The following is a 15,270-nucleotide window of genomic DNA, read 5'->3' as shown; positions in this document are numbered from 1 at the left end:
GGCATAATTTGTGCTCCATCTTTGGCAGTGAACTTTAAAGTTCGTCAGAAACTTCTGTTTTGATACATGAATAGTGATGTTCAACACAGCAGGCATAGAAACACAGTTTTTATGCTGGCTTTTTTCCTCTCTGTATCCCTGATTACTTCCTACCTTAAATCCTTTTATGTTTTTGTGTATTTGGGAAATAGAAACAGAAAATTGAAACTCACTGTGAGCTAATTTCTCTAACCATTAATTTTCTCCAAATTATGATTTGCTAGTATTATTGTGAGTGCATTGTAGATAATTTAAAAGGCGCTGGGATTTGGGGGAGTAGATGGGAGCTAATGAGGAAACTTCCGAGCAACTGGCGTGTGTGAAGTAAGTAGGAAGTGTGGTTCATGAAAGGAAACCTTTGGTGCATATTGGCCTCCCTTGTCCACCCCTCTAAAGGAAAGGGACTGGACACTGGGATCTGTTGGTGCAGGTTTGTGTGCATCAATTTAGCACACAGTTTCATTTTAATACAATATGTAGTTGCAAAGACAGAATTGGAAGATGTATTTTTTTTGTATTGCATCTGTAAAACGTCATGCCTGAGAACACGATGTGACTTCCTCCTGGCTTTTCAGTTGTTACATAAAATGCCAGTGCTTTTTGAGGGAGCTGCTCAGCTGGCTGCAAATGAGACGTTGTGTGCTCCATATTGCTGTTCAGCTAATGAGCTTTGTGCACGCCACACGTGTGTCTATCTGTGTATATTTGAAACAAGAACTATGCCATCAAAACTTGAACCTGACAGTGTTTGTGAGTGCCACTGTACTCTCTGCTTATGAAGATGGATTTGTGGAAACTAAATAATGTGTAATGTTCTTGCTCCATTGCTGGAGGACCAGAATTCAAATCCTTCACAGATCTAAAACATATAGCTGTTTTGTATTTTGACTGCTTCAGAGTCTCTATAGGGTGCAGTTACATGGTTTTATTTGCTGTTCGGAGGTAACATACCGTATACAGACAGCAGGGAAGGATTGAGAGGGAAAGCATAAAAAAAGCTTTTCATGTGTCTTGACAGCACCACTGCCAGTGACTTTTTTGTAATGGGTTTAGGAAAATCTTAATGATTTTTTGACCTCTTCAAGTAAGAATACATATTTAAATCAGTATATATTGGCATACATTTGACTGATGTGTCAAAAGGGAACTGAGCCTCAGGTCTGAGTTTGCTAATAGTCTTGCTTTCTCTCTAATTTGTATCCTTAAAAAGTTAATGTCTTAATGGAAGTCTCTTTATTTCATCATCCAGATTAATAGAGAATTGAATTGCAGCATGCTTTTGCTGTTTATGCATTTTACATGCAGTCTAATTGTAGAATAGTGGCTGAAAAATGTGATCAGGCTTCTTTATATTGTGCCTGAGGGAAAAATGAACAAAATACAGTGGTTGCATGCACTGATGGCAACATTATTGCCTCATAATAGCACCAGGTTAACTTGTCTTATTGCTTGTTAACTTTGTAAGGAATCAATGGCTTGTGATAACTCACTTAGAAGTAAGAAATTGTGGGCAAAATCACATAGAGTTCTTGTGAAAAGGATGCATTTATAATACATCACCCTACTGTGTACTATTGTCTGCTTGGTTTCTGGGGGCAGTCCAGTAAAGTATTCAGTAAATTCTCCAGGCCTCAGTCAGTTTTATTGTGCTGTACATCATCTAAGCATATATTTAAAACAAAGTTTTTAACCTGCCTAAACACAGAGTCAACTGATACCTTGTTTTTACATTTATTCCAGTTTAGGCAGACTGTAAAAAACAGCACCAAGAAATACAAGCTTCCCATTTTTGTAGGGGAAAGAGTGATTCTGTGGTCAAAAATGTGATATGGATCTCAGGGGCAATGTGTATTCAATTTCTGCTGTGGTTTTGGGCTTCCTGTGCTGCAACAGTCATTTTCCACCTCTGTGTGATACAGTGAGATACCAGAGTGCTCAAAGCAGTTCCTATTGCATAAAATGAAAGGGGTGCCTGCCTGGGTGTAGGTTGTGGTCATTCAGTTAATTTAGTTTAATCTGCTGCAGTTGGTAGATAGTTCAGTGTTCCCATGCTTGAATGACCTAGCCAGTACAGTGCAATTAATTTTATGTCTATAGCCATAGACAGTGCCTCTGCTAATTGTCACTTCTCAACTGAATTTAGCTTCAGCAGAGTATGACACTTTCACAACTCTGTGGTTTTCAAGCTGGGGCTAGTTCCTGTCTGCTCAAGGTGGTATTTGTGGCTAGTTGCAACCTTTGGCTGTTATTGTGGGCTAAGTGCTGAATGACCTCCAGTGTTGGATAGTGGCATTTCTTCAGTGTGTCTGGAGATACATATCACAGTCACCTTCTTTTGAGTAAATACTGTCTGTGTTTATATTCATGAAACACATGCAAGCTGGCTGATGTACAGCAAATGCTGTAGTTGTGGCAACTTGGAGCTCAGCACTACTTGCAAAAGCTGCTTGAGAAGCAAGTCAATTTACATGCCTCAATGTAAACATTTTGGAAGGCTGAAGGAGGCTGTAATAAACTTTTTTGGGAGGTTCACTTTACTTTCCAACTGCCAGTGAGCTAGCTAATAACTAGCTAGATGGATTGTTTTTTAAGAGGCATCTTCAGTTCCCTGTGCACACTAAGGTCGTCAAATATACCTTCTAGTGTAATAAAATGCAAAGCACTGGCATGCAAACATGTAAACATCAAGAGGAAATTCTGCTTGGAGTCTTCTCTTTTCAAACTTTTTGATATCAGTTGATGGTTTTTCTTTTAAGAGGTTGGTGTGGACCATAATATGCTTGCTCTTCTTTGTCCATACTTCCCTTAGAGGTGTTTCTAAAGTCCAGTAAATTTGAATGAGGAGTATGAGATCCATTATGTAGAAGCAGAGCAGCAGTTCTTAGATACTGATCGAGAGGAAATAGCTTTTGGTCTGAGATGTGAGGTTGAGAAGACAGAATTATTTGCCTCCATCTCAGACTTGCCCCAGACTAGAGCTAAACAGTAAATGCAAGGAAACTCTGAGAGATCTGTAATCCTTCTGCCAAGGAATGCATCTCATTAGCAATTTATGGATATATTGCTAATAATGCTCTCACATTTTTCTGAAGTAGTTATTATATCTTGTCCGAGTTATGGTGCCTGGATGCAGTGACCCAACTTGTCCCTTGTAGCTTTTACAGTGTGTGCTGTACTCCATGGTAAATGTGTATTTGCTTTCCAGTTCTCACTAGCATTTTTGGCATGGCCTTGTCTCATTATGCTGTCTCTAAATAGGGTTTCCAAGAAGGGCAGTGCTGCAGTTCTTAAGCAAGACCTGTACTACCTCTAAACGTATCATAAACAACAAAATAATACAAGTAAGGAATAGCAGAGGCTGCTTGCTTCTTCAAAGCACATTTTTCAGTGAGGTTTGCTTTGGATGTTGGTGGCAACCGTGAAGACAGGCTGTAATTAGGGGGTTTTAACACCAGTGTAATTGTGTCCATGCCTGGGGAAATTTTGGCTGCTCACTTGCTGTCAGCACAGCTCCCCCTGTCACTAGGAGTTGTGGAGAGTGCTGACATGTTATGAAAAGCCTGGGAATTTTCCACCGTGTTGCAGTGCCCGTGCATAAGCCAGGGCTAGGTGACAAGTGCGTGGTGAGACAATGGGATGGTGAAAAAGCCTAGGTTCTTCTTGTGGTCTCTGTAGTTGTTGCTACACACTGTGAGACTTAAAAGAAGTGATTTTCCAAAATGAGGCAAGTACAGGCACACTGCTCACTGTAGAATGCAAAAAGGGGAGAAGAAATGAGAAAAAGTGAGAAAGGAGAAACAGTACTAGTCTGCGTGACAGGTGGGGCAGGGTATCGAGCTCATTGCTCTGGCATGTTAAATGCAGTGCAAAGTACTGTTTTCCCACAACTAAAAAAACCCAGATCTGTCATTTGTGTGTGCACAGAGGAAGTCTAGCATTAAATGTGTGTGAAAGTTGCAACCCTGTATCTATATTTGGTTGGGGAAAAAGTAACCCTTTTTTGTTGTTGCTGTTTTCACTTGGCTGTAAATCACTACATGATAACTTGATGAACAGGCGGATGTGTATGGCTTGGTTTTAACATAATGCTGCTTGTTGCTGCTTGTGCTGGCTCAGGAGGGTGTTCAGGCACATGTAGTAGGTATTGGGACTATCCATCCTTGGGTACCAATTCAGGCTGGGCCAGCCAGCTGCCATCCTGCTCAGTGGGCCCTGGGCTCCCTGCCCCCTCCCAAAACCTTGGTTTTGAGTTGCAGTGAGTCCCTGGACCCAGCTGGGTTCCTTCTTTAGGTGTAGAGATCCCCGCCTGTTTCTGGAGCCATGGCTGGTAACACAGAGCTCCCAGCCCACCCCAGTTTCAGAAAGACTGTGAGCAGACAGCTCTTCAAAACCCTGCATAGGTTTTCCTGCACCCTTTTTCACTCAAGTGTGTGGTTTTTGTCTGTAACTTGAAGTAGTGCCAGGGTCACCCAACCCTGGGTGCTTTTGGGAGCTGAGGAAGTGCCTCCTCTGTTGCTGCAATGAGCTGGAAGTGATGGAAAGGCTAATTACAGACCATCTATTTTGAGTCTTTTGCATACAAAGCCACTGAAGATGAAATCGATGTTAAAGCAGCTAGCAATAGCAGAATTTTAATAGTCTCTACGGTACCTAATTTAGGTTCAGTGTTACTAGGCCCTTGGGTTTTCTCCTCTCTGTGAGGTCTTGATCCCAAGCCTATTAGAATCAATGAAAGATGGACTGTGTGACTGCTCTGGCAGAAATCTGAAAGTGGGGTTTTGGTAGTCCATCCCTTCACCTTTTCTTCCTCTGGCCTAAGAATGAAATAATATTTTTCCCAAATTCTTCTGAGAGCTATTCTTTATGTATTTGCTGGAAGGGAACAGAATATACTCTAACTTCTGTGGAGTTGACTTATTTTCTAAATCCTGGATGCAAATTGAAGTTCTACAATAATTTTGATAGGTTTAGGCCAGCTTTTGTAGATGCCTTAGACATTTTTTCTTCTCCTGGGAGCAGGATTTAAGTAAATTGATGTTGGAATAGAACACTCACATACACAAGAGCTTTCTTTACCTCAGTGCAGAAAGCATTGCCTGTTGTAGGACAGAGGAGATGACAGTAAATTTCTCAGTAAATATTTTTATTTAAAAAAGTAAATATTTTCAAACCTCTGCCTTGTTCTTTTGGGGTTTTTTTTTTCAATGAATTAATGAAAAATTCTGTGGTGTGAATTACTTCTACCAGAAAATAGTGGTGTAATTTTTATAATCACTCTGTTGACATATAGAGTTGTGGGTCACCAGGCTTGCAGCTATATAATCGATGTAAGCTGTACCTATCCTTAACAAGTGATAACCTGGAGCTGATAACACATTATCAGGAGCTTGGTGCTTGAATATCATAATTTCCTTTTTTTCTGATATCTGTGGTAGGGGTACACTGCATTTTTAATTTTTCAATTCTTTTTCTTGAATACCAAGAACATCGTATGCTGATGTTCAACCTGCTTTTTAGTCTTTACATTCTTATAAGACAGATTGGGCAGATTTGGTTTATACTGGCAGTGTAGTTTTACAAAACTGAACAAAATTTCTGTGATTCTGTTTACACCTAAAAAGTAGCAGTATTCTAAGTGATCTCCAGTAATTTCCTTCATTTGTTTAAAAACAAACAAACAAACTCTAAAACCGTTTTCTTCCTTCCAGGAGTGTTTGTAATGACCTTGTTATGACCTTCATTACTTGTGTTTATCTGTTTTTCTTAGTTGGGATCAGAATTTCTTAGTGTCATTGGTTAGGAATGGCACTCCCCAGTTTAGTGTTCCCACTAAGAAAAAAAACATGCAGCCACTTCCCCCACGACCTTCCTCTATGGGAGAAAAAAGTCAGAGATTGTGGGTTGAGATAAGAACAAATTACGGGAAACAGCCATGAGATAAGAAAACAGACAGTAACAGCAACCATGCTAATTCCAAAAATATACAGAGAGAGGCTGATGTACAAGTAAAATTGCTCACCAAGCCTAGGACAATGAAAAACCAATGAAAGACCCTCCAGCTACCATGCTTTCCTTGACCAAAAGCCATTTCTTCTGGAAGCCCAGCCCTATTTTTGCCCTGAAGCAACGAGGTGTGGTGGTATAGGACAGCCCAAACAGACCCAAACCTCATGGCTGCTGTGTAAAAATAATTCTGTACATGCCAAAACCAGGACATACAGTTAGGGGTGGATTTTTAGGTTTGTTTTTCTTTGCCCTGAGAACTTTGATGCAAGAGGGCTTGTAAGTGAAAATGCAATTTTTGTTTGTGTGTTGCACTGAGAATTGCGAAATCTGGGCCTGCCAAGCCCCTGAAGTAGCAGCACCCTTTTTTACAGCCCCTCTCTTTTAAGCCCCTCCTGCAGTGGGGCTTAGGGTGCTCCCTGGGGAGTCCCAATGATCTTCATCTAACTCTTGTGTTGGAGGTGGTCTTGAGGATTTGGGTCCTCGTTTTATTTTTTGCTGCTTTTTGCTTCTGCTGAGGATGCATAGGAGGAGTTGCTGTACAAGATGGTCTGTACCTTGGCTCCATTCTGCCCATATACACAGCCATGGGAGGGCAAACTTGAATCTTTAAAGGGACCTTCTCAACCTTTCCCTTAAACTTTGTACACATCTGGATGTTGGTTTTGATGCAAAGCTGGTGTTTCATTGTTACAGTTTTCACACCTCTCCAGATTGTCAGGACCTCCCTCCTTTTTCTGTTCAACCTGTGGCTGTAAATCATCGATGTCTCACTCTCAGTGCAGATCACACAACCTACTTGCAGTTCTCCATGACCCCTCCTTGCACCTACTTGTTCTGTGTCATGCTGATTCTGCGAGGCTGCCTGTGAAGATTAATTTGCCACTGGTGGTGGTCTGAACAGCCATGGATCTGGTTGCAAGATGAGAACCTTATTTTGTTTGTAGTTGATGTTTTCAAATAAATACCAGTCAGCTTTCAACATAGAGCAATTTTGAATTTAGTGCAGGAATACAGTATCACTCAAACTGATAAAACCACTGGAGCTTGTAAACTGTGTTGTTAATTAGACCATGTGTTTTTGATGGACTTTTTAAAGCTATTAAAATTTACATGTTGGGGATTGAAATAATTAGTTCTCTTTCACATGTTTGACAGATTTGTGAATGCCATTTTAATTTTTTTTCTTATAGTTGGGCTGCATTGAAATGTACCTAGGAGGAGAATCTGTATATTCCTCAGTGATGTGGTTGCCATGTGCTTGTTGAAAAGATACACCTTTCTTTTCAGGAAACTGGGTGGGCTTTATTCATAAAGTTTCCATGGCTGTAAGGAAAGAGGCTTATACATTTGAAGATGGTATTTAAATTCAAAAGCACACCGTGCTGATGAACAAAAGGAAGACAGTTTCCCATTTAGCCAGGTTGTGAAAGAGCTCTTTGGGAAGCAGGGGTGTAATTCCCAGCATGTAATGGCATAAAGGTAAAAATCCTTCCCTTGCCTATATATTTTTGCTTATCAACACACAATGTGACTGTCTATTAGAGAGCAGTTACTTCAGATCCTGCATGTCTTAGAAAAGCAAATAAGGACAGTAAAAGTAAGAATCTATGCTAAATAATTTAGAAAACAAATAATTTTATTCTGTTTCTGATCTTCATTTATAGCACCAGCAACAAGTGGTGCAGGCTGTGGAGCGTGCCAAACAAGTGACCATGGCAGAACTGAACGCAATCATTGGGGTATGTGGTCTTTCCATTTTAGCTCTGATAGTGCTTGTAAATAGCTTTTCTTTTTCTTTCTCTCTTGCATGAACTCATTTCCATCAGGTGGGCAAAAGTTGTGGGCAGTAGTGAAGTTCAGTAGCTTGACCTTCATAAAAGCTGGTTACTAGCTGAAGACTTTTGCTTGCACTGTGCCAAGAAGACTAATGGGGTAATTAATGTCTGTGTTGTATCTATTCCCCAAAGCAGGCTCAGTATTTGTTTTTTCCTGTAATTTTTTTTGTTGTTCTATTTAAGTAACATTGTTTCCTTTGCATACCACCTGCCAGTCTGCTTCTGCAGCCATGGTAACAGGTACCCTTGATATGATAGATTTTTTTCCCCATCCTTGCTGCCCACATCTTTTTCTGTGTGTTGGTTCAAGACTCTGAGTATTAACCACACTTTTTATTTTTACATTAAAAAATAGCTGTTACTTTAGAAAAACCAAAAAAAGCACCCACTCACCAAACCAACCAACCAAAACACACCCACCAAAACCAAAATACCAAGCACACAATCAAGATGGGCAGCAGAAAAACTCATCCCCACTGTGCTTATAGGTGTCCTGCTCTTAGTCATCTATAAATAAAGTGCATGGAGCTCCTCTTGTAAAACCTTTGCTGACAGTGGTATTAGCCAGGTACAGAGATTTTATAGGTGTGGGCAGCCACAGTGTTTATATTTTGTAACTGGAGAAGAGACATAACAGCAAAAAATCTGGGTGTTCACACTACATAAAATAAAGGTGAGAAGTCACAGCTTAATAACACATTATTCTCTTGTATAATTATGCAGCTGAAGCAAGCAGTTGTTTTAGTTATTCTAATGAAGACACTACAACTGTACTTCGTATCTTCTGCATCCTCCCAAATGCTTTTTCTTTTGTGTATAGATTAAACATAAAAGTATTTTTCCTTTTTTATTCAGTGTATCAAACACACTTTGAAATGCTAATTATTCCATTTACTTTCATTAAAATTCAAATTGCTGAATGAAGATGTGGATAAGGGTCGCCGAATAATCAATCTGAAGTGAAGATATGGCTTCAATTATGCCTCTGTCTTTTAACAAGGAAATCAGGACTTTCTGATCATTGCTGACAGTAGTTTAGAGCAGCGGTCTGATTGTAGCTTGTTTTTAATAGGCTATTTCTAGCTCTATTTTGTATACCTCTGACCACAAGAAAGCACTGGTAGTCAATTAGAAATTATAAATGGAAAAGAGTAACCCTTATTTCCTCTGAAGTGCCCGTTAGAAAGAAGGGGGTGAATCAGAGCGCATCGTGTAGAATCATGAATAACATTTGTTGTATGTCTATTATGCTCCAGTGGGGAGAGTGGGAAATGAATAATTTCCCAATTAGTTTTCATTACCTAACCAAAAATATTGCCTTTTATTAACATTTTTGTATTAAGTAAGTAGCTAAAGGTTGGCTTCTTTGTTAAAGCTTTTATATGTGTGTGCTGCATGTGCATTTGTAGCATGTGTGACTTCACAGTCTACCTGTGCACGTTTTTGCCAATTCACCTTTGCATTAGACAGACTGCAAAAAGAAATTTGATTTCTAGTAAAGGAAGCAAGTGTAAAGTGTGTGATGTTACAAATACTGGCCATCACACTAGTTACTTAAATTTGTCCTGCTTTCATGAACCACTAAACCACACAGAATAAAAATAAACAGATGAAACACTTGTCTGGGAGCCTGGCAATAATTCTGTTGGTCTTGCCCCCACCAGACAGAAGTAAATTTTCTTTTCTCTTCCTGTCTGAATTTGTCTTTTCATGTCAACTGAAATTCTGTTGTCTCAAACTTCTCTAAACTCTCGGATTTGGGTTTGTGCATTAAAGTCAGCTAGCCCTTGCCTCCCTCACAAGCCTGATTTTTACCTGCCTTTTTTCACTCAGCTGTTCTATGTTGACTGAGGAAATAATGTCTGTTCCTCTTTAATTTTAGAAAAACAGGAGCAATACAGACTGAAATTGAGTACTCATTAGGTTTAGAGATAAGTAATCTCATGCAGTCTTTTAGTGATTAATTTTTTAAAAATGGAATGAACAGGAGTGCAAGTTATCTAATAAGCTTAAGATAATGTTGCAAGAATCCCACAACAGTGTTCTGTCTGCACTTAGATTTAAAGTCTGAAAATGTAGCATGGGGCCAGAAAAGGCTTATCATACTTTGTAATGTGAATACCAATAAAAATAAAACAAAGAACATAATTGGAAATAATGGGGTTTTTATGTATCCGATTATGTTGTCTTATGTTATTTTTCTGTTTAGTAAGTCCGGCAGGGTTTGTGTACTTTGAACCCTATGGTATATTAAAAACTCCCAGTGTTTGTTTAACCCATAGAACTATGTATCAGACAAAAAGAGAAGCAGTATTTGGAGTTTTTGAAATGAGATTGTAGCTTAGGTCTCTCTTTGTTTTGTGGGCATCTTGTTTGGTTCACCTCACTCATGCTAAACTGTCTTGGTTCGAATAGAGCAACTCTGGCCTTGAGTTAAAAATGCATGCTGCCAGAATGCAGTGTGGCACATGGAAAGAATTGAACGTGCACAGATCATATCTCTCTTTGTGTTTCACATGTATGTATTTTTGTATGAATGTGCTCTGATTTAATGGAATCTGATGAAGCACCTTTTAACTTTGCAATATTATTCTATCTTCATTGGTAAATGAACCAAATCACTGATCCATGCAGTTTAAATGCAAAATACTGAAGTGAGCCCAGGACCCAGAGAGACTGCCTGTTCTCCTGACAATAAACTAGTTATGTTTAATGGAATGAAACAGAGTTATAATGACTTCTTTCACAGGTCATGTTCAGTTTAAAACTATTGATGGGCTCAAACAAGTTAAATATCATCTATCATCTTCTGGAGAGATGCAGCGAGAAAAACTAAACCAAAACTGGATGCATCATAAGCATGCTTGCAGGAAGACTATAAATCTGCAGGCATCCAGGGTCTACCTCTGGTGTTTGCCATGGGCAGTGTGTTGCAGCACTCTTGCTCAGGGCAGTCTGTAGTGCACATCCAGAGCTACTTCCCAGGCAGGGTGTTCCAGGATGAGCAGTGTGATATATCCAGTTGATCTTGTCATGTGTCATGCTGCCGTGTTTTACATTAGAATCTGCAAGATTGCGCTGTTGGAACAGCACACAAATCGTAGCCTTAAATCAGTAATATGATCTAATTAGGAATGATGTTTTCATTTCCTGTATTAATAAATTGAGTCATCTAACTTTCTTAAAATGTTGAGGTTTGTTTTCTTTAATCCATTATACTATATGATTGGAACATGCTGTGTGAGTGTGGTTACATTTTAATGAAGAAGCCAGGCAATTAACTTGTAACTTTTTAGGATTTTTTTCTGTTTAAAATAGTATTTTTTCAACTGCAGTTGGACAGTAAGGCAGAAATGAAGGCTTGTGTGCCTGCTTATCACATGGAGAGAGATAAATGTGCCAAAAACTTAAGAACAGGTATGTGATGATGTTCAAAGAAAATGCAGTTTAGCACAAGAAATGCTGAACCTCAATTTTTAGCAGTGACATTTTAATGATAGGAAGTCTGCAAAATTATTTGCCATCAATTGTGAAGGCAATAACAAGCCTTGGTGGTTTTTCACACCCTCTGTGTTAAGTGCTTTCAGAATGACAGCGTAAACTGTGTTGGAGAACTCCAAGGAAGTAAAACTGATTAAAATGTTCATGCTTGAATGATGCTGATGGAATAGTTCATTTGGACTTTCTCTACCTCCTGCAGCTCAAGCTGAAATATTAAAATTCAGTGAATTTAAATCTCTCTCCCCTCAGCTCAGGAAAAAAAACATTACATTTTAATAGGTTTTAAACTCATAATTCATTGGTTTGGAGCAGCACTATTAAATCTATTTAAATATTACGTGTATTACTAAGGAAATGATTGAAATAATTCTTTTTCTTTACCATTCTATGCATCTGAGTGAAAAAAGAATGGCTTTGGTTTAATTTTTAAGCATTTTGTTTTATCATGCCACTTTCATTATCTTCTTAAAAAATAAGCAAATGGCAGCTACTGAAAGAAAGGACGCCTTCTGTCTTGTCACATATAATTACTATGTTAAAAGGTTTCTTCTTAAATGCACTGTTTGTCACTATTTCTACCCATTTGAGGCTAAGGTGCTTGTTTGACCTATCTCAAAAGGTCCATAATTTTTGTTTGTTTTCAAGAGAGTGATTGTTTTACAGCTCTGGAGAACAACAGCTGTTTAGAAAATAGGCACAGAAGCCTCTGAAAGTGGGGTGGTGCAGATAAGTACAACTTGAAATGAAGAGTTGGCTTCTGTGTCTGCCATGATTACTGTGCTGCCTTGTCTGGGGCTGCAGATGCCGAATGCTGCTTAACATGCAGAAGCATCTCCTGCTTCTCTCAGATGGCAGCTTGCTTCTGGCTCACGTGTGTGCAGGTGCTGTGAGGAGGAGCGAGGGTTTTCTACGTGAACCAGTACACACAGTTTGCATGGAAAAGTTGTTCCTGCCCAGGTGTGTGCATTCAGAAATGGTAGTGTCAGGGAGGATGAGCGAGGGCAGTTAGAACAAAAGTGTTGTAGCATGGGGACAACAGTCACTTCTTTCTCCAGCCCTTCTGAATTGCGCATTCAAGGTGTTATAAGCAGTGGTTGAAGCTTAAATTCTGTAAAACAAGTTGGTGGTCTGCTGTATATTGTACACAGGTTGTTAAAGTGGGGCAGCAGATGTTGACTTAATAGCTATATGCTTCGAATTATGTTTGTTTGTGTACCCTAAAGAAATGTTGAAATTCATTGCTCCCCATTTAATTACTCTTGTTTGCTGATTTTTTATTTAGTGGTCATATGGTCCTGCAAATATTTTGATCCTGCCTAGAGACTGAAATTGATTTGTAGAAGCTTTTGGGTGAGCACTTTTGGTTTTGAATTATTCACCTGAAGTCTGGCTGAGTTAAAGACACCCAGTTTTTTGGTTGCAAAGATGTGTTTTTGAGGAATTTATCATCTTGTTCCTTTATTCCCATGTGTCAGCCTCAGAGAGAGCCTTGAAGGTGAGGTCTAATTTAAATAAATCTCTTCCGTATGCAGTGTCTTCATTTAAGGAAACTGAAAATTATCTTTTTAGGGATTTTTGAGGGAATTAATTGGAATGTAAATAATTTCCAGGTTCCATATTGCCTAGGATGAGTTTTAAATACTGTTGCTACACTTTGAGTGGGCTGCCACACTTCCGCTTTTTGTCCTATTATCAGTAACTGTGGTAGCTAGTTGAATTTATATTGGTCTATCACTATATGAGCAGTCAGTGCTGTTGCAGTGTGAAGTGCTGACCACTTAGAGCCTCTCACTGCCAATATGCTGGTGCCAGAGGCCTTTGCTCGTTCTGCCCAGCTAAACGCGTGTGACACGAATGTTGTGGCTCACACGCTCCATCTCATCCGGCAGGAGAGCTGACGTTGGCCTCAATGTTTCTCAAGCTGTGTGACCACTGTACCTTGTTTTTCAAATTAGGGTTAATCAGTGCAAATATGAAGAGTTGTGGAGGATTTTTGTAATATTCTGTAACATGAACATATGTAATATTTTCTTTATTACTTATATTTGTGTGGTTTCACTTCACATGCTGTAGAAATCAGACAATACTGTTGCCAGCGGGGTCTGTACTCCAGTTAAGTGGAAGCTGTTGCCAACCATATACAGATGTATTGTGTTCCATCTTGGTCTTGTTATATGCTGTGTATTGCCTTCAGTGATAGCTTTATACTAGTTCTCTGGGGGAAAAAAAGTCTATCTATTAGGTTTTACAGTATTGTAAAGACAGGGATTTTCCAAAACCACTTGACTGCAAAATCAGCAATGTTTATGTACTCAGTGATGATGCTGTCTGTTTAAATAGGTACCCTTTCTGTACAGTATGGCCTAAAGAAAGGTGCTATTGTATCACGGTTTCAGCTACAGGAGTCCTGATACCACCCCTAAACAAGGTCATATATTTGCCACCTAGACTTCTTCCCAACCACACTTTGTATGCTGCTGCCTACAGCAATGAATGAGGACCAGGACTGTATTGTAGAGTGAGTCAGGTAAATGTTTGCATTGCTTCAGGTAGGTGAGTAGTTCTTTTCATGTCTTCAATCTTAAATGTAGGACCAGAGCAAGAGCTCTAGTGATTAACTGGGATGGACACTAAAATACTGCATAAGTAGAGTATTTCAGCATGTTAAGTCCATCAATGAAGAAGGAATTTAGAAGGTCTTACACTGTCTGATGTTTCAGAACGTTTGACTTTTATTAGCAAGACAGTTACTTGCCTATTGCTTGCTGAATCCTTCACAGTCTTGTCCTTGGGTATATGAATGCATCACAAACACTGACGAACTAACTCAGGATTGTTTGTGGAACAGAGGTCTACTGCTTTCTCTGTTATACTTTTTAAAGAGGCTAAGGCAAAAAGAACAAGTGGTTGTTCCAGAGTCTTGGGGCTGCAATTTAAATCCAGATGATTTGATCCTTGTCAATCTTCCTTTATTGAAGCCACTGTAACTAGGCTCTTTCCTCTTTAGTGCAGGAAACTGCACTAAAGCAAAAGAATTCACTTTAACTTTCAGTTACCTGGCTAATGGGCACTACATTAAAGAGGCATAACACTACATCTCACAGTGAAATCTGCTTGGAGAGGGGTAATGGTATCCATGTCTCCTAACACTTCTGGGAAGAGGCTGCTCAGCTCTGAGAAGAGCAGGCATTACAGTCCTCTGCACAGGACCACAGCTGCACCAGAAATAGCCATCTTTAAAGACACAGAATGGGCTGGAAAGAATGGATCAGTCTGTGCAACCCAGGTTTTTATCTCAAGGAAAGACAACTTGTTGAAATCCAACACAGTGTGTACTTGTGTGCTGTAAGCATGAAGAAGCATCGTGTTAGCACTTAGAGTTAAGGAATCTCCACTTCTCAGTAAGTACTATGTAGAAATTTGACTTGGTAAGGATTGACTTGATAAGATGCATTAGAGAAATATATCTGTGAGATGCATAACATGCATCTGTTTTATATTGGTATTACATGGCTCTAAAACCATACCTTGTGAAGAATCTTAGAAGTGAATTATAGTTGCCACATTTAAAAGCTCTGGTAATAGAATTGCGTATGGATTTAGCCACTCGAATCTCTCTCTGACCAGTGCCATTGCTTAACTTCTAGCTTTTATTGTTTGATTTGTGATACATCTCAGATGGTAACTTTTTCACTTTTTAGCCCAAGGTTTCAGAAACTGTTTACTGTGGTGACCCTAGAAGATTATTTATAAGTCTGCTGGGAAAAGCACAGATATTACTCTCATTTCTAAAGGAAAGGACCAAAAATTACAGAGTCCCAATAGAAATGCTGTCTTTTTACTGTTAGTCCAGAGGAGAAAAAAAATAAAATCCCTTCCCAGTGCCTAT

At 39.3% G+C, this 15,270-nt stretch overlaps 1 protein-coding gene across 3 annotated transcripts in view; it reads left to right on the top strand.

The window, feature by feature from the left end:
* LOC129132686 (transducin-like enhancer protein 4) overlaps positions 1 to 15,270 on the top strand; it is a 98,916-nt gene that overhangs the window by 32,032 nt on the left and 51,614 nt on the right. For all 3 annotated transcript variants that reach the window (XM_054652093.2, XM_077171349.1, XM_054652092.2), the window contains exon 6: positions 7,710 to 7,784. In XM_054652093.2, the coding sequence (XP_054508068.1) occupies positions 7,710 to 7,784 (75 nt within the window). The remainder of the gene's footprint in view (positions 1 to 7,709; positions 7,785 to 15,270) is intronic.

The sequence above is a fragment of the Agelaius phoeniceus genome, chromosome Z (genome assembly GCF_051311805.1).
Source record: "Agelaius phoeniceus isolate bAgePho1 chromosome Z, bAgePho1.hap1, whole genome shotgun sequence".
In the NCBI taxonomy this organism is placed as follows: Eukaryota; Metazoa; Chordata; class Aves; order Passeriformes; family Icteridae; genus Agelaius; species Agelaius phoeniceus.
Note: the sequence above shows the minus strand (reverse complement) of the source record. Positions and strands in the feature narration are given on the sequence as shown.